General features: G+C 35.2%; 1 protein-coding gene across 1 annotated transcript in view; it reads left to right on the top strand.

Annotated features, from left to right (window-relative positions):
- The window catches only part of LOC122793921 (latent-transforming growth factor beta-binding protein 4-like), a 2,484,519-nt gene that overhangs the window by 1,561,142 nt on the left and 902,635 nt on the right, over positions 1-20,742 (top strand). The window contains exon 17 of the mRNA XM_044062009.1: positions 16,460-16,585. Within this exon, the coding sequence (XP_043917944.1) occupies positions 16,460-16,585 (126 nt within the window). The remainder of the gene's footprint in view (positions 1-16,459; positions 16,586-20,742) is intronic.

Raw genomic sequence — 20,742 nt, 5'->3', positions numbered from 1 at the left:
GCAAGTTCCCTGCTCCACCCCCACACCCCCAGAAATTAAATATACTAACTCAGAGATCAAGCTATCTTACACGTATGTTACGTATTTTTGATAATATGGGATTCAATATTTTACATTCTCAATGATGTCATGTTTCATGCAATTCATCTCAATAATATGACGTTTGATCATATGGGCTTTCGCTCATATGAAGTAGACCCATTATAAGCCAAGAGAGCAGCATGTGCAAAATTATTTAGCTGGCAAATTATTGTTGTCCTTCTTTTTAGTCTGTCACTTCTGTCTGCATTTTGTGTTTTTTTATTTATAATTTTCCACACTGGTCATATCATGCTATTATTTTGCAGAGTCGGCACAATAAAATTTGCCAAAACATATATATAATCATAAAAAAAAGAAAAGAAAGCCTTTCGCCAACAGATACCTCCTAGGTCAATATTTGGGTATTCATTAAGCAGTTATATTCTGAACTCGTAAGTAATTCCAAAGAAAAATTCAAACAAATTCTGAAAACCATCCACATTTATGGAGAAGACTCAAAGAAAACCATATTATGTTTGTTAGCTGTTATCTGATCAGTGTTAGAAGTAGTATTGCTCTGTACCGCATTGCTTAGATTGCGCTCTGTTTTAAACATTGTATTTAAAGAGTGAAATTCAGCAATGAGCTATTTAATAGGATATGCTCATATTTTGGTCTGTGCTGCAATGAAATCAGTAAAGACAGCATAACAGTCTGAGATGTTTTTTTGCTGTTGTTACTGCCTCAGAGTTTGATGATGAATCCCACAGTGGGACTATTATACAGATTTTTTATGTGCAGATAATAAATGTAGGGGCTCATAGGCTTTTATTTCTGCAAACTGACATTTTCAATGAAAGATGCTGTGTTGAACAAATTCACAGTATGAATACAGCAATGGCGTAGAATACCTATTTATTGTACTGTCATTAAATTAGAACTAAAGATGCTGTTTATCTCACTATAATATATCTACTTCTTATCACTAATGCATTCTTATAACATGAGAACCAAATTTTTTCTAAGAAAAAATGTGATATTTTCTGTTATTTTGTACATTATACTAAAACACATTTATTCTTTCAGGCAAGCCCATATTTTACAGTGATATTTGTTTTCCCTACTATATGCAATAAGTATGACTATCAAAGGTACTTAGCTTGACAATTTAATAATAATACCTTGAATTAATTGAGAATCGTAGCCAAAATTATGTTCATAATCAAGGCAGAATAGCTAGCTGTTTGAAATTTATTAACTGCAACATTTGTAGAACACTGCCTTGAAAAACAGAAGGGAAACTTTCAGTTGTCTTTTAAAAAAATATATCAAAAACATAAAAATATAATGTTGTAATTATAGCTATAAAATGAGTATGTATATCTTAAAAAGTAATCTTTTTACTATTTAAATATGCTGAGGCATTAAATGAGATAAAATTTGCTTTCCTCACTAAAATACAATATATGGCTGCTCCTTTGTTGTGACTTTAGACCTAAATAGTATACATATTTCAGAACTAAAGTGGTCTTTTGATTGATATATGTTGAAGCATGTAATAAAAGTTTGATTTCTTCACTACAATTCAATATGCAGCTTCTCCTTTACCTTTCAGAGTAGCAGCTGAATCTAACACACTTTTATTAATAGTTATTTCAGTATTGTTACCTTAAAAGTTTAAGAAAAATCTGAGAACATTTTAGAGATAGAGGCATTTATATACAAACAGCAAAAATAACCCACAGCATTCAATTTCTGGTGACATTCATTTGGAAACTGGTCAGTTTTTAAGAGTTTAAGTTGTGCTCTTAAATCTTTTCAGAAATATTTGCATCTGTAGTACATCAAGATATTATATTTAAATTGGAAGGCTCTTCTGAGTCTCCCTTTCCTTTTGCACCAGTGTCTTATCAGTAGAGTTCCTTTAATCTCATTAAAGACTTCCATTAATGTGCCCACCACTTCTCACCTAACCAGTTCAAGGACATTTGTATGAAGGTCATCTAGGCCTCCTGCTATACTTATCTTCATATGTCTAATGGCCAGTACTCTCTCCCCATCTCTGTGTCACTACATATCTTACAAACACAAAAAAATCTCAGCTTAAGATTTTTATTAAAACAACAAAAAGACAAAGCTTTTGAGAAAAAAAAACATCTCTTCTGTTTTCTATGGTTTTTCAGTTTCTCTCCCCATCTCTGTATCACTACATATCTTACAAACACAAAAAAAATCTCTGCTTAAGATTTTTATTAAAACAACAAAAAAGACAAAGCTTTTGAAAAGAAAAAAATCTCTTCTGTTTTCTATGGTTTTTGAGTTTTTGTTTTGTGGTGTTACCCTCTTTAGCTAACCGATTGTTTTCGTAATTGTTTCACTGCCTAGATTAGCCAATCCGGAATACTGTGCCCTTTCTCTTCCACCATCTTATATAGGTCATCATAAATTACCAGAAATTCCTGCCTTATAGTTTTCTCCTCTCCTTTTATTCAAGATTACAATTGTTTTCCCTTAACTTATTTATTGGGCACCATTTCCATGATTTTGTCTGCAACTGATATAAGTCATACTACATTTGAACTATGACATAGTCTGAGATATCTCTTTATACTGTCTCTTATTCCTCAAGCTTTATTTATATCTACCTGGAGACTGTCTTATCTATTATCTAACCTGTTATTATGTTTTGCATAAAAGAAATACATCCTCCTTACCAATTTCTCCTTCAAGTCAACCACCAGGTTCAGTTTCTCCATTTATTTATCTCTTGCCACATGAAAGTTTTCACTTTTCATGCAAATAATCTAACTCTGGTTCTAAAAGTACATTAAAATTTCCTCAGAATCATCCTGCATCCCCCCATCTCCCCACCTACAAAGTTGCTTTAGACAGTTCTGCCACATCAAAAATTGAGCCATAAAATTATTATTAAATTATTATCAGTATTAGTATTCCATTTCCTTCTTTTAAGCATCATTCTACCTAACATCCACCTTCTTCCCACTCCATATGCCTATCTATCCTCTACACTATGGGCTACTTACTTTTCACTATGGGCTAACAGACCTGTTCCATTCAGACTTCCTGCCCTAAATGAACCAGTAGCACTTATTTTTCAGCATTTACACATTTTCCTAACTTTCTTTATTAACTCTTGCATCATTGCTACCTCACCTCATTCTCTGACTAATTTTCTCAGTACATATCCACTCTTGATAGGATTATTAATTTGTCATATATTACATATAGCCTTCTAAATTCCATTGTCTGTAAACTTCCACTACCTTATCCCATCTTCCCTACTGCTCAACTTCATATCCTTATGCCCTCCTGCCACCATCCTGAAATTAGGGCTAAGATACTATTGGTTAGGACCACCTGGCTTAAGTATACTTACATTTGTAATGAATCACTAGTTTCCTGCCTTTGTGGCCCTGTATCCAATCAAAGTATAAGATTAGATAAGGCCTTTGTATAAACATCAGTTAGGACATGCTACTGCTAAGTTCTCTTTCACTGGTATAGGTTTAGTGTTAGGTAACAATATGAAGTCTTCCAAATGTGCTATTTTTCACCATTTGGAAAGAAACTAGATTGACAGCCTATGTAATTTTTTAAAACCAGATTTAAATGAAGACTTTTGATATTTATTGACATATATTTAATAGGATTTTATGATTGTATATGTAAATTTATTCATATGTTTTATAACAACAGTATGAAAAGTTTTTTTTTTTATAATTGTAATAACTATATTTTGTCATTAGATAACATGCAAGCAGTTTTATATAGAAGTTTATATGTTTAAGCTATTCAGGCTTTGACTGAGTGAAAAAAAGCAAAGGCTGCATTTAAATGTTTTGGGTGGGTTTTCCCCACAATATTGAGAAAGCCTTTATGGCAAAACCCTGGGTCTGTTGTGGGATTTTTTTAAAACAAGAAATATGAAATTATCATGTATGACATAGGCGATCATACATTTATAGAAATAAAAACAAACCATATTAACATAATTTTAGTTGCAAACATTACACATCACATATAATCTACCCAGTCACTGTCAGTCAAACATTAGATAGCTTATTCAAATTCTACCATCTTTTAAAACTCATTCCTCCTCCTCATGTATTGTTCCCACAGTTCCCATTTTTTCCTATGTAATTTGCTCCTAACATTTTCTAAAGATCCCAATTCCAGTTTTATCTCTGTTACTATATTCACTACCTTTAATACAGATGGTTTAAACTTTGATTTCCATTTACTAGAAATTGCTTTTTTTTGGCAGTCACCATAAATAGACTCAGCAAGGTCTTATTATGTTTAGGCAATTCAGATTCTGTATCATGGCTCAAGAAATAATTTTCTTATTTATACCAGTTTGCTCACCCAGTCTCTCTGACAGAGTAGTCTGCATGGAATCTTTAAAGTCTACCAACTAATTATACTCCCAGAAAAATATGCTCCCATGTTCCTCTTTCTTTCCTATCACACCTCAAACATTTGCTCTCTACCTGAGGAAAAATTCTTTGGAGTCTACTTGGGATATAAAAATACCTATGTAAACACTTCCAGGCAAAGATCCTAAATCTTCTAGACTTTGTTGCATATTTGGGAGACATACATATATCCCCCGTTGTTTCTTTGTGATTTGCTTTCTAATATCCTCTGACTAATTCTTATAATTACCATGCAATATTTTATATACTCTATAAATTATTCCTTTTTTAACAGCAGCTTCTGTTCTAGATTCTACTCAAAACTCTACCCATGCTGATATTTCACTTAGGATCCCCTATTTCTTTCTGTTTGCCTATACTCTCATCTTAATCCTTGATAGGGAAGGCAATCTCTAGCCCGCAGTCCAGATACATATTTGGCTCTTCCCATTCTGTTACCTTTCTCTCTCTAATTATTTAGTCCAAATACCTTAGTCCTTTTGCCAGTTCTCTCCAATAAATTCCAGGCCCCTCTTGCCTGTTGTCTGTATCCCTAATTACAGTCATCCCTATCAGCAGCAACATCGTTCTCCATTCCCATGTTGGCTTAGTTCTTAAAATACTTTATGCTGTTTTATGAATATAATATTCTGTATGGTTATTGTTATCCTCCTTAAGGTTCTGTATCCAAAATAGAAGTCTCCCATTGTTCCTTGAGCTTGCCCCCTGTTACATCATCATCCCTTTCTATTTTGGACTATAGGTTTCTGTTTGTGCTATGTATAGGAACCTTAAATGATTAGCTCTGAAATACCCCTTCTAATTGGGTAATCCCAAACCACCCTTTTCTATTGGAAGAATCGGCTTATCCCCCCCCCCCCGATAAAATCCTTTAGCTCTGTATTGATTGCTATCCATAACTGCTCCTCTGGTTGATAAAAATATGCCCAAACTGTGTATAAAACTAAAGGCACTAGAACATTTATCTGGCTGTCCATATCCATATAGCAAAGCTTCCAATGTCTCAGTTTTTCTGTTATCTTCTGTTTAGTCTCTTCCCACATACCCTTAGCTGCCACACCAGAATTCTTTTTAATCCATACTCCTAAGTACTTCATTTTATCATGCCACCATAAATATGGATATTGCTGAACCAGTTCTTGTGTAAGTACATAATTTACAGCTAGTGCCTTTTTTTAGCTTCATTAATTTTGTATCCTGAAAAGACTGGAAACTGCCTCAAAATGTTGCAGAACACTGAAATGCCTGTTTTTATCAGGTATAAAATAACATATGCCAGCTTTTCTTGACTACCATACCAATGACATCCTTGAGTTTCTGAGTGGGTCTTTTATGGGATTATTGTGATTTTTGGTGTTCACTGGTTTATATATATATATATATATATATATATATATATATATATATATATATATATATATATGACACACACACTTGTGTGTCCAGTAAGAAACATTGTCCTCCTTTACATCCACATCACTAATTTTTTCATTGCTAAGTGTCCTCTTCTTTGTCCATTCATTCCAACATTTGATGCATCCTCCCAATGCAATGAAAGTGAATAAGCAGTTAATATATTTTAAACAGTTTTCCCACCCAAATATATTTGTCTTGCAATCCAGGCCATTTTTGTTTCTATGTGTTTTAATAAATTTAAATATCAAGTAACTTCACATTAAATAATTACAGTAAAAATAGAGCAAGTCAGCTTATGCAACTAATGATATATGATTTCCTTACCCTATACATATTTTCAAGGTTTAGCATGTGTTCTTTCATGGTTAAGTAACATATTTAAACTGTTGTGAATGAACAAGATACAGTATACTCCTAATACACTTTTAATAATAATGTATCTATTTGCACTGAGAGAATTGAAGAATTAAAAAACATATTCTATTCAGCTGTAAATTCTTAATATTTTTTATCACCTTTAGGTGAAAAAGAAATCTGCCTAGTTGCCAAAACAAAAATGGCAGCATTCTGGCTTCCAACAAAGTAAACAAATCTTAGTTTTCCATTTTGCTATAGTATTTTTATAATTGCATAATTAAATGCACCTGATTTGCAAATGTTTTTACTCCACTTACCCCTCCTTCCCCTAGGCCAAACATATACAATTTCCAAGAAAAAGATGAAGAGACCATGAACAACTGAACAGCTAATAGGGTTATACAGCAGTAGGATTGGATGGTGTGATGCTGACATCTAATTTGTGTTGTTTCACATATCCAAAACAAGCAGATTAGAGAGGTCTGCTGTAAGTGTTGGCATGCTAGTAGCTTTTTAAACATTTGCACACTGCTATGCTAACTCTCACTACCCCAATCTTTCTTAATTACTTAGCCTTCACACCATCCAATCCCACTGCTGTATAGCCCTATTAGATCCCTAAATCATAGCACTCCCCTCCTGCTCCCTAACCCTAAATTCCCGTCTTGCTTCTAAAACCTAAAACTCACCTTCCAGTCCCTAAATCTAAATTCCTCAGTTTTTCCCAAACCCTAAATCTAAAACTTCCCCACTCCCTAAACCTAAAACACCCCTCTGCCTCCCTAAAATTAAAGTTCCCAATTGCCCCCTAATCCTAAACTCTCCGTCTGCTCCCTAACCTTAAACTCTGCCTTCCTGATCCCTAAACCTGTACCTAAATACTATTCTTGATTTCTGCATGAAAACCTTAATCTATGCTCCGATTCCCTCTCAATGGCTGCTGCTGTACTTATCTTACTCAAACTCAGCTACTGTGCCTGGGCAAGATGTGGCAGTTCCATGCTCTTCACATGACTGTCATGCCTCTCCTGAACATGTCAAGCCTGAGTTATTTGGCAGCCTGTGCGTCCTACAAGGCACCCGAGATCCTAGCTGCCAGACAGTGGTCTACAAGTGCCTGGGACTCTTATTCTGATTCTTAACTCATTCCCTCCAGTGGAACTCTGGAGCTCTGGGGGTTTGCACTAGAATAAAATTATGTCCTCACATTTTAAACAATGTTCATATCTTTGGAATTATAGGGGTTACTAAAGAAGTGTACATGGCAAACTCTTCAGCACAAACTATTTTTATAGAAATAGTGTTCTTTAGCTTCCAAGTATTAAACTGGATTTTAGAAGTCACAGTAAACATAGTAACTATTAAGATTGTAATATTTTGTAAACATTTTATAATATCACAGCAACTAATCAAGTTACATGCATACTGTCAGCAGCATTTTGCTCATGCAGTTGAGAGTTTCATATGAGGCTAAGGAGTTCTGTCTGTGCTACTTTGTTGTTGAAATATTTAGAAAAACATGAAATTTGTGACAATATAAATAAATATTATATGAACAACAAAATAATAGCTCTTTACCTGCACTAGGCTGAGGTCAAATATCAACACAGGTAGGTTTGCCATTGTGCAAGCTTTAAAATGAAATCTTATAATACTTTGTAAGTAGCATGGTTTTGGCATTAGTAATGCAAATTTGAACAGGCAATATTTGATGACTAGAAGCAGTCAATAGGATTTAACTGCAGAAGCAGCTGGAGGTGTCAATCAGCTGAAATGAGTACCTGTTTGTGGTCAAATGTGACAAATGGAATACTTTTATTTTATTGGTTCTAAAGACTGGGTCATGTCTTTATACTTGAAACTTGTTGGCAAACTTCAGGCTACCTTTCCTCAGCCATCTAGGTCAACTCACAGCCACCTAATATCCTACATCTACTCTGGATGCCTTTTCATGAGGGCATGCTCCTTTTCTTCCATAAGTGCCAATAAATGTACAATGTATTCATTTATGCTAATCTTTTCTTTCTTGTAATGGATTTTTGTGCTGAACTCAATGAGTTTCACCCACATAAAGCATCTGTTGAAATGGCTTCACATTAAGAACTAAATTATCTGTGTTGTCAATTGCTTGGGTCCCAGCCATCTCTCAGTACCTGCTGGAATTCACTTAGGGCCATAACTGTAGTCCCAAACGGTTTTATCTCCACTTTCATCACTTTTCCATTTGGCTACTTGTCCTTATTCAGCTTCTAATGGTACTGTTTCACCTTCATTTCTGCTTTCAGACATAGCAAAGACAAGTCAGACATGCATCTGCATCTCACCAACATTTGTGAAAAGTATTGAAAGTTTCTTAGATCAGCGAAGGGATTTTCATGTTTGCTAGTACAGATAATGCATATACCTGTAGAAACATGTACCTACACCTGTGATAAACAGTGGCACTAAACACTGTTTACTTACCCCTGTAGCACAAGGACAGGTATTTCTCATAATCTTAAGATTTGCTTTTCTTGTCTAGCCAAGACATTCAGAACCCTACTCATCCAGTTAGGAGAGAGAACATTTGTTAATGGAAAGAACAAGAATGCCATCTAGTTTTACTTGGCAATCTGGTTCTTTACCCAGCCCTTCAAAGTTAGCAAATTAGACTGAAATGTTGAACTGGTGAAATACTGTCTTACTGCTTTTGAATTCCACTTGAGGGATGATTTTTTTATTTTAAAAAAATTCCATCAAAGTTTGGTTTCCAAAGTCTCACTAACTTTTGCCTCCTCCTTTCCTCTGTAGGTAACCTATGGCATGATCTAATGATTGCACGAAAAATTCCTGCATAAAATATGCAGATTATACACTACTGATAATAGATCATCATCAGCTAATGGCATGTTGGAATATCATACATGTTAAAACAGGGAGTGTTTGTTATTTTTTTGCCAAGAACTAGCATCGCATAGCACACATGCAGTCTATTCCAAGTTTTAAGATAATTCCTTCTGGTGTTTAGGTACATATAATAATAATTCCCTGCTTGCTTGAAACTTGCCACACATTTTGCTTCTTAGTTCACATCCCAAGCCATGCCAAGCCACAAAACATATCAGCTGGCTTACATTTTCCTTCTGGAGACTCAAGGCTGAACTTTATGCAGTATTTACAGTACTATGTCTTACAGAGGAACTATGACTGCAGCCCCACCCCCCAATTATAACCTTAGAAGTTAGTCTTCTGAAACAGTGTTGCATAAACCTAGACTCGGTTATTTTAAGCCAAAATGTAAATTACATTAATCAGCTTGTTACATTATTATATTGTTTTTTTTTTTGCCAGTCCAATGTTTAATTTGCTTAGTATGCAGAGCTGCAGAACATCAGTACTTGCTCAAGTATGTTGATGTCTGTAGGCTTTCTGGAATAAGCACAGTACTTGTTAAATCTGCATTAATATTACATTAATTAATATTACAATTGTTCTGTCCAAAAAAAAAAAATCTAGAATTGCTATCTGCTGGTACAAGTACATTTTTGTATGTATTTTAAACATACACATCTCTTATTTAAGTTTATCTTCATGTTTAGTAAACACTTTTTTCTAGAAATTCAGTTACAGAATGTAAATGCTTTAGTTCTCATCAGTTTGAATGAATTTCAGTTAACTGAGTTTCACACCCAAAATCTTGAAATGTTAACTTGCAGCACTCTCAGGTTCTGTATTTACTTCTATTCCTTATCATCTGCTTTCATATAGCAACTCCCATTATTGCTGAATGTTTTCCTGCTTACATTTTCAATATAAGATTGGTTCATTGCATACCTCTCAACTGTCCAGATCTTTGCCTTGTATTTTTGGTCTGTTCTTCGTAAAAAAAAATTTGCTTTGCTGGCAAATCATTGAGGATTTAAGTCACTTAATGCCAGCCATTTGAGTTTCAGACTTCAAACCCCTCAGAAAACGTATGCCAATGCAAAACATGTTATTGTATCAACTTCCTAAGTTGTTAAGAGTAATATTCAAAACTTGTCACTGTTCTTTATTCTTATTATTACTTATTCTCTGCGTGCCGTTTCATTCATTATAGTGGCACACTGCTGAAAAGATTTATTCTTCTGTGTTTTAAACACTGTTATGTAACAGATGTGACAAGCATGACATGTTTCTTGCCTTACCAGAATCAATATGCTGTGTCCCAAGACATTCAAAGCACACAGTATCCTTGCTTGCCTCCCACACTAGTAGGACTATGCCTTTTATTTATTTATTTGTTGTATTTATTTATTTATTTATATATTTTTATTTATAGGGAAAGTCTATCTGGGAATTAAAACCCCTTTTCAGAAGAGGCCTGGGGAAAAAAAGCTCCATGGTTACATATACAATGATATTATGGCAATCTGCAGAACATCTATTAAAGCAAAAGCATTGATATGGTTATAGAAGGGACATATCATCAGTTTAACAATAAATGAGTTGTATTGTGCAATACATATACATCAAAGTGACTGTGTTATAAAATTTACATAAAGACAGTTTTGCAGTCACACTCTGGTACTAACACATTAAAGTGAAACTTCTATACCAAGTTATTCAAAGACAGTATTGATGGCTGCACTGTACAATACAGGTACTGTAAAGGACATTTTTATACAAAGACATTGGTGGAAATAGGTACGCAGGTAGTGAGGGGATAATGGTTACTGGGTGCCCAGGTCAGGCTGATACAAGTGTGAGATAAAGAAAAGAGAGAGAAAGTGATATATCATGGTGTAGTAGAAAGGACAGCCTTGAATAAGAAGAGAGAAAGAGATTAGTGTGAGACAAGCCAGAGCTGAAGCTGTGTGCATGTGATGAGTTAGTGGGGATTATATAGCAGAAGATATGCAGATGTTGGGACTTGGTGGCCAGATATATATATATATATATATATATATATATATATATATGTTTGGGATAAGATATAGAGAAGCCCCTGTTATGTGTACAGTGCTACATTATCACTTAATTTAGTTCATAGATTTGTACTAGGCTAACTGCGTTGATGGGCCATTTTAAGCCTAACCAGTTGCCCCATGTGAGAATCAAACCCTGCACCTTGTGTTTCTAAGGTAAGCACCTTAACCATTACACCAACCTCCAATTTGGGATTAGTTTTAAAACCTTGACAGATGTATTTGCTGCTTCTACTGTTAAACTATTATTTGAAGAATGCTTAACTGTGAAGTTATTTTGCGATAACTTCTATATACTTGTCCAGTATTTTTCCCCATTCATTCCTGTTTCTCAACGTTGTCGCCTCACAGTAACACGCTGTCCGGTTCGATTCTCAGCTAAAGCGTCTTCTGCATGGAGACATGCGTGGATGGGCGTACCTTCGTTGAAGTTAGCTGCACATTTAGTCACTCTCTTGATAAGCTTTCTCTTACAAGTCTCAGATTTACATTTCTGTAGTATCTCACTAGATTTAGAATTAAAACTATTTCATTTTATAATGAGCTTCTCCACTACGCATAAGTCTTTCACGTAGTTTCAGAGAACTTACAAAACTTTTATTTGAACTACAAATCCCATTTACATTCATATAGAGAAATAAAGCTCTTTTGCTACTTTCCATTAGAGGGGCAACAGCTGTAATGAGCTGTTGGAAGGTTAGCATGAGGTCGCAATGATTTTATATAAGTAGAGAAAATATATTGTGTATTGACCTTTCATTAAACCAGTTTAACTATTCCAATATTTTTTAATTAAAAATAATACACAACTGTAGACAATTGCCATAAGGGAGGAGTGGGCAGTGCTCCCCCACGGGCAGTGTTGACAGTGTGAAAGATAAATACTATATTTTTGTGTATTGCCAAACTTTACTGGAATGTCTACATTCCAGTAAATGTCTACATGTATGTAACCTTTCCCCCGTAAATGTACTTTTAGAATTACCATTTTGAAGTTAATATTTGAGAACCTGAAAATTTATTAGTAGATCACAAACAGCAGTACAGGTTTTCAGTTAATTATTTCTGCTGTCATCAGTGATTGCATGTTTAATCGCTTCAAAGAAGTGCGCTCGTATACAGTTCTGCTGTTATCACTGAAATCATGTTGACTGGTATGCCCTACTGTCAGTCTTGTAAAAGTGCGCATGAGATGGCCGGTGTAAGACGGAGTTTGCTAGTGTGAATCAGATGCAGTGCTTCTTGGCGATACTAGCCTTCGCAGTGTTTTCGTATGGTATGATAAGCACGCTCCTTTTGCTGATGTCCCTCTAAAACGGTTACCTTCACTGATGCCGTGTAAGAGTAAGGGACTTTCTCTTTTACAATGCAAATGGAAATGCAAATGCAAACTAGCTGCAAAAATGTCCTTACTCCTTTTTTTGTCCACAATTTCAAGTAAAAACTGAGGGCTGTTCTCACATCAGCAGCAGCAAAGTGATCTGTGCGACCGCGTGTGCTAACCTTCCAACAGCTCATTAGAGCTGTTGCCCCGATAACGGAAAAGTACCACTCTTTTATCTGCTTTCAGAACAGACATTTTTATACAAAGACAGTACTGGAGATAGTTAGGTACTCAGGTAGTGAGAGGGTAATGGTTATTGGTTGCTGAGATTGGGCTGTTACAAATTTAATTTCATTACTAGTAAAATCTGACCAATATTTTGGACTGTTTACCCAAGAATTTGATTTTCACATCAAATGCATTCAAAGTACCTGCATTTTAGTTGCTGTTCTTTTATTTCCTTATTTATGAATCTTATGAGGGTGCCAATAATTATTTGACAGCTTTAATCAGTAGACCTTATTGCCAAAATATCAGGTATTATACTGTGGAATGAATGATCAGCACCTTCAACAGCTCAAACACTTTAATAGGTAATTGAAAGTGCTCAAACACAGCAAAAGTAGCTGAAAACTCTGGCCAGCATAATAGATTACAAGTTTATTGTTGAATAAAATATTGAGGAGGAAAGTGAAAATATACCCCTGGCCTCACCTGAAAGTGAGCCTGGCATGGCCAACATGAACATTCCTTTTACCAAATTATTAATCAATGAGTTAATAAGCAATGTAGTATATAACAGTAATATAAGCCTGAATATTTAATTTACAGAGAATAACAACAGTGGATAAAATGGAGGCCAGAATGTAGCGATTTCACTTAGAGAAGCATAACACAAATAAGTCACAGTTTACAGATCAGAGAAGTTAACTATAGTACTTATGAAATTACTTAATAGACAGTCTTATTATGTGTTAGTTCATGATGAAAACTGTTTGTGAAGTTCCATAGCTGCATTCTCCAGTAACACAGCAGGTAATGGGTGTACAACTAGAACAAGGCCATTGCTGTTCCTGCATTTTCCCAACACACACAAAAACAGGGTCTACATATAGTGCTGTGTACTTCTTGGCAGGCGCTTTGGTCCACTGCAGGACTGCCACTGGTGGTGGCTGGATGGACAAGTAGCAGCATTAGGACCATTATTGCTTGTCTGGTCTGCCAAGAAGTACACAGCACTATATCTAGGCCCTGTGTACTTCTTGGCAGGCCAAACAAGCAATAATGGTCCTAATGCTGCTACTTGTCCATCCATCCTGCAGTGGACTAAAGTGACTTCCCTCCTTCTATGATTCTTTGTTACAAAGCTAACACAAACATGTCTGTAACTTTACAGTTCTGGAATAAACCCACTGTGCACTTCCAGACGGGGACTTTATTTGTACTTGTGCTCATCTTTTCTTGCTCCAGACATGTACATCAGCACATCACTCTGTAGCTGGCCTTTTTATAATACTAAAGGCATGTATTATTTTATTTATTTATGTATTGGTTTGCTTGTTAGTTTGGTTGTTTGCATATTTGTTTTTTTAACTGCATAGGCAGACTAGTTCAAGGACCTTTTTTAGCCATTGACTAGGTAGCCACAACACAAAGATAATGCAAGCGCAATACAACTGCCAGAATACATAGTTAATTTGTTTATGGGGTTGATACAAAGGGTTAAGCAGGTAAGAGTCATACAGAAGATACAAGATTAGATCTGCACAGACTAATTATGATACAGTTATACATTATGAGCTACAATGACATAATGTTATTCATAAATGAATGAAGACATTTTCAGATAATACAAAGAAATATTTTTCATTCGTATATTGTGAGCTACATTGACATAATGTTATCTATAAATGAATTAAGACAACATTTTCAGATAATACAAATAAATATTTCTCTTTCACAAGTATGATGACTTATTTGTAAGATCTGGTATTATTGTCATCATTGAGGCAAGATACAGGGCAAGACAAGATACAATTTATCAAACAGGTTGAAATAAAGCAATTGTGTAGATGCTCACAAACAACACATTTCTATTATAGCTGGTTTTATTTTATTTATTACCTGCTTAACCCTTTGTATCAGCCCCATAAACAAATTAACTGTATTCTGGCAGTTGTATTGTGCTTGCATTATCTTTGTGCTGTGGCTACCTAGTCAATGGCCTTCTCCTTAAATAACCATGCACTCCAATGGTTTCAGTCCTACCTGCAGCGTAGGCAACAGGCAGTCCTTTGGCAGGACAAGCTATCATCTCACCTACCCATCACATTAGGAGTCCCCCAGGGCTTGATACTATTACCCCTTCTTTTCTCTATCTTTATCAATGACCTTCATTCAGTCATCCCAAATGCTATCTGCATTCAATATGAGGATGACTCCACCTTGATTTGTTCTGACACCTCACCAGCTACTTTATTCACATTAACCCAAAATACCTTCAATACAGTGGAAAAATGGCTCTCCAACCGACATCTAATCCTAAACCCCAACAAAACTAATCTGCTCCTCTTCTCCCCCTTACGCAGGACACCCCTCTGCCATCCTTCAACATAACCACTAACAATGGTACTATCATCTCCCCAGAAGCCCAAACTAAACTACTGAGTGTCATAGTTGATAACAACGTGATGTTTGATGTGCATATCAATCAAACTATCAAAAACATTAATAAAAAACATGTCTCTCTTTACAGAATCAAACCTTTCCTTGCCCCACTTGCTAGAACTGCAATTGCCCACTCACATCTACTATCAGCTCTTCTGTATGCCTCACCTCTATTCTCCATCTTAAACAAAACGGATATTAATAAACTATCATCCTGCTATAACCACATTGCCAGATTTGCTATTGGCACAGCCTACCGGACACACCACTGTCACAACCTAAAACACCTAGGATGGCTTGAACTGCCTAGCCTACTGCAGTTCAACCAGCTAATAGTGGCACATCAAGTCCTTTACCAACCAGAAAATACACCTGCACTAAAAAATATTGTCAGCCCCTACACCAGCACCTGGCCACTGCGATCATCTACTAGACTCCTAGTTCAAACATACAAATCCACCTACTCAGCTGGGAACTCTCTGTTTGACAACTCTGTTGGAAAAACATGGAATAGACTCCCAGCTGACTTGACCCTAGAACCCTCATTAACTAGATTCAAGAACAAACTCAAGAAATACTTCAAACCTCATTGGTTATGTCCTTGCACTAACCCCGACTAGTGACCTCTATATTACTTAGGTGCCTTACCTTCAACTGCTTCTAACTTTTTTCTACCACACCATTTCAGGAAGGGTCAGTTGTATAACTGCTCCTCAATGTGTCTTAAACCTGAATGTAATCTTATGTATATATAACTTTAAAAATAATGTTATGTTTTGTATGTTTTGTAAAGTGTTTTATAATACGTTAGTACTATATGTGCTAAATGCTGGCATTGCTTATGTCTGTAATCTGCTTGAAACTAGCATTTACTAAATGTTCAATGTGTATTATTATCTTGGAGCTTTTCTCCCCGGGCTTCCACTGAAAATGGACATATATCCAGTCGGACTATCCCGGTCAACAAATGTAAAATAAAAATAAATAAATAAATTTACACATTTAAATCTGGCATGTGGGTGTAAGGAAATTTATAGATAGGCAAAGTTACTTTCAACAGATGTTAGATGAAGTCTGCATTATCTGTTATGTCCTGGAAATCAGTAAAATAAATATTATCTAGAAATATTTAAAAAACAAAATACAATCAGAACTGATCATTGCTAATTTCAGTGCTAAAATTGTAATGAATAATTTAACAATTTCAAGCTGTTTAACACTAAAGTCATAAGAAAAAACTGTGGTTTATTTTCATCCTTGTGTATCTGCAGATATTAATGAGTGCCGTCAGACCCCCCATCCCTGCACCAATGGAGCATGTGAAAACACACAGGGAAGTTTCCATTGTCTATGCCCTTCAGGATTTCAGTTTGACTCACAAACGACAACTTGTGTTGGTAAGAAATATGACTTCACTCTTCGAGGTTTGGTTGGGAATATAATCCTTTAATCATCGGTGCTTGGTTTCATTACAAATGGCTTGTATGAAGCTGTGGAAAACATTTCAGTAACACGAGAGTGGTGGTTTGGTCTAAGCCTGCTGATATTCTGCTACTAAATAGCTATAGTTTACAGTGGGTTTAGAAAAGAAACTGACTGCACTTTGCTGTGGACTCATCTCTGAATTAAGTTTGTTATAGATTTAGAAGTTATTGCACTTCACCAGGAGTTCATTTTTGGCTGAGATATCATGAGAATATTATATTGTAGGCTGTTGTGGTTTCATCTCAAATTGAGGTCTGCAAAGGATACAAATGATTAAATATTTTTGTTCATACCTAGTGCAAAGGTAATTGACATACTCATAAGTACAAGTCTGATTTCAGTTTTTTTTCAATGCATATTTGAGTGTAGATTTACACAGGCTGGAGGCTTCTCTAGATGGAAACCTGCTACCTTGAACAATCTGCCCACTGACTGTTAGATTAGAGACCTCCATGTTAAAGTAGTTATTAGGCATTATGCAGATTCTCAGTAAATTCATTATTGTACATTTAGGTAGAATAAGGCCTGAAATATGGAGCCAGACACATATGCATTCAGTTTCAGAGAAAGACAGTTTATTAGAAAGGAAAGATAAGCATAAAATGTGCAGAAAATACAGAAATACAGAATGTTCTTTTCTCAGGGGAAAGATACAATCTTGCCAGCTACAGAATGTTCCTTAATGGAATGTTAAATAAAGAACATGTAAGACAAGGCCCGAAAACCAAGGTTAAGGAGGCCTGTAAAGCATTACAGGGTTTTGGTATTATTAAAATATACTTCCGATACAGTTAGGGAAGTCAGTCAGTTATTTCGACCTGACATACAGATAACATACAGAAAAGATTAAATATCCAGCATTTCAGAAAGGAAGCTACAATACAGGCACTCAAGCCTGAGTACAGAAAACAGGTCAAATAAAGACTGTTTCAGTTTACATCATTCAGGACAATCAGAATAATGTGCTGAAACTTTGGATATATTTAGCAGCACTGTTACTACTAGCCAGCATTCCAGCATTTTTACAGACTGTTATTGTTAGCACTGTTAATGAAGACAGTATCTGGATATTGTAGACATCTAATAAAGCCTTATTAAATGAACTACAGTGTTTGGAGAATTCATTCTGAAAAGTACACAAGACCCAGCCCATAAAGGAGACCCGCTCAGCATGAGTTTGGGTAATTAACAGATAAAGACTTTTGTTTCAGTCTCATTTCAGTTGCTTCCAGTTAATTCTGGTATAATATAGTCTCATCAATTCTTTCACTGATCAAAAATCTAGAAACCTTTAAAGGCTTTTAAGATGCAGTTAAAGAGCATTTCTTTACTGAATCTACCTGCAACTGCTACCATAACAATGGGTAGGTAACTTACAATCCTGTATACTTTTAATAAACTTTTCTTAGTTTTATAATGTAACATTTTATGCAGGCTTCTTTCATATAAATATCTCTGAGTATGTTTATTTATTTAAGAAAAAAATTTTCAGCCTTCTGAAGTGATATTTTATATGCATATCTGAGTATATGCTTATATAATTTTATGTATGATTGCAAGATATTTTATACATATGTTGGCTTGTATATTTCTTTGCCCTTCTCTAAATGCACTCTAACCGGATCTTTCTTATCTCATTATAGCCAAGTACATCACCAGGCATTTCTACAGTTAACTCCTACTGCTCCTCTAGGCGGCAAATATTGTTTGCTCATATTTGTATTAATAATTCCAAACCCATGCTACATGCAAGATATCAGAAGATTCTATCTTAAAGCATACATGTTGGCAAACACAACTGCATTGATAGTTGATCTCTGTCTAATACAGTTAAAGTATTATTGAATATTATTTGTATACTGTTTATTTGTCTTCTAATAATTTTCATATTTCGCTAAATATTTCAACATTCAGGTAACACAGACAGAACTGCATAGCCTCAGCTGTATGAAGAAAATCCTGCTGGCAGTATGTGTCTTGCTTGAGTGTTTATACACCATTACAAAATTAATATTCACTGCCTTTATTTTGGCTTATAAAATCCAGTTTAGAGCATTAAACTGAATGAATGCCATTAACGTAAAGATTAATTTATCCTGAATAGTTTGCTATTTACAGTTTTGCTAGTAACACTTATGGTCCCAGAAATATGAATATTTGTTTGAACTGTACGGTGATACCTTTATTTTTTTAAAGTCTCAAGCCACACCCACTGGGAGTTAAATGTACACACTGAAAAAAAGCTGTACTGGAGAGAATGAGTTAAACTTAACCTATGTGGACTGACTGTATCATTATGTACTAAATTTTACCAGTTACTCACTCTATATATGATACTGTTGATTAGTAAGATCCTTACGTATTTTCTGCTCTGCTTTGGAGAATGAATCAGTTTATTAATTCAAGTTGTTCAACACAAACATTGTTCACATTAAAAAATGACATAGAAAAACAGCTTAAAGAGATAGCAAGCAAATACGTAATCAGAAGTGCAGTTAACATGAAAAAAATATTAAAAATATTAAACTTCTTATTAGGAATTTTAACAAGCCTCCCTAAATAGGTTTTTCATTCTCTGCATTTGGAATTGGATTTGTATAAGGTAAGTAAAAGGGCATCTTACAGATATTTCAGATTCAAAAGCAGCAACAGGCCATTTCTGTCAGATGAAAATAGGTTAATTGAAATATGGTGACCCAAGATCTCTCAGATCTGCAGGAACCACGTTGTAAGCCAATTTCATAGTATAGGGGGATGAGGTTTGAACTGCAACCCTAGACATCTGGGATTAGTTACGCAGCTCTATTGCCAGAGCAGAAATGTATGGGGTCTAGGAGTGAGCAGCTGCTGTCAGCTAACCCATTAAGGTTAACCTGTATATGAAGTGCTTTGCACACTTTAAGTGGAAAGGTTGTGAGTTCTCAAGTCCCATCAGGGTTTTATGCTTTAGTCTGGTAGCTGACAAAGATGATTAAGGCTATGGGTTATTAAGCAGCTACTATCTGAACTACAGGGTTTGATTCCATCAGTATGTGTTTGACTAATGTGTGACCTTGAGCATTGCTCTGAGGCAATTTGGAATTTGGGCTAGGGTCATTAATGGTTTCCTGGACTTATGCCAAGTAATAATTTATAATTTACAAATACATGACACCTAAGGATGGGTAAAATTGCTTAGATCCACTGCCTGGGCACTACCTAGGGGAGGATGGATGATGGTTGAAGACCATTGATTATCCAGGCCTTCTAAACTCTGTGAATCACTGAAACTGAGATTCAGCAGGTATAAACTATGCTGATTACCCTTTTAATGGATAGTGGATGCATAGTTCCTAAATCTTGACTAAGTGCCCTAGGTAAGATAGAGGGAATGAAATAATCCTTTTTGGGATATGCAGGGTTACATAGACATTGGGTTATGAGGACTAACAAGGTGCAAAAAGGCAACAGGACCTTGGTTATAAAAGGCTCAATATGTAATTACAAATATTATATATGAGGGGGAGGAGCTTGCCTCCATCATGGATGCATGTTTTTTTTTTAGCATTTCTGATCTATACCTATATTTAAGTGTATTAGTCTACATGCATGAATTTGGAGAAGCAGCACATCACTTAATTCCACTGTGATAAAAGGAGATAATGCCAGCACAGCTATCTGAAATGTTGTAAATAATTATATATTTTTGAATATCAACATTTATTTATTTTTATTTATTTGCAGTTGGTTTACCAGGATAGTCCATTGGGCCAAAAAGAGCCCGTTTTCAATGGAGTCCTGGGGAGAAAAGCTCCAAGAAACAAACAAACTAGGTACAAACAATAGACTGCTAATAAAAATAATACAATTGTAAAAGATACAAACATTTGAGTTCAAAATTCAGGAAACTTTCAAACAATACAATCTAGTGAATGATAATGTGAAGTATTTATGCTGTGAAAAGTGATATTACTTTACACATACAGAGTAGTTATTTTGTAAGGAACATAAGCTTTATAAGGTACAGTCAGGTAACATGAGTGTGGAAGAAGATGTAAATACCATATTTTTATGAGGGGTGGGAGCAAGA

Source organism: Protopterus annectens, chromosome 1.part0 (assembly GCF_019279795.1).
Source record: "Protopterus annectens isolate FY-2018-M chromosome 1.part0, PAN1.0, whole genome shotgun sequence".
Classification (NCBI taxonomy): domain Eukaryota; kingdom Metazoa; phylum Chordata; order Ceratodontiformes; family Protopteridae; genus Protopterus; species Protopterus annectens.
Note: the sequence above shows the minus strand (reverse complement) of the source record. Positions and strands in the feature narration are given on the sequence as shown.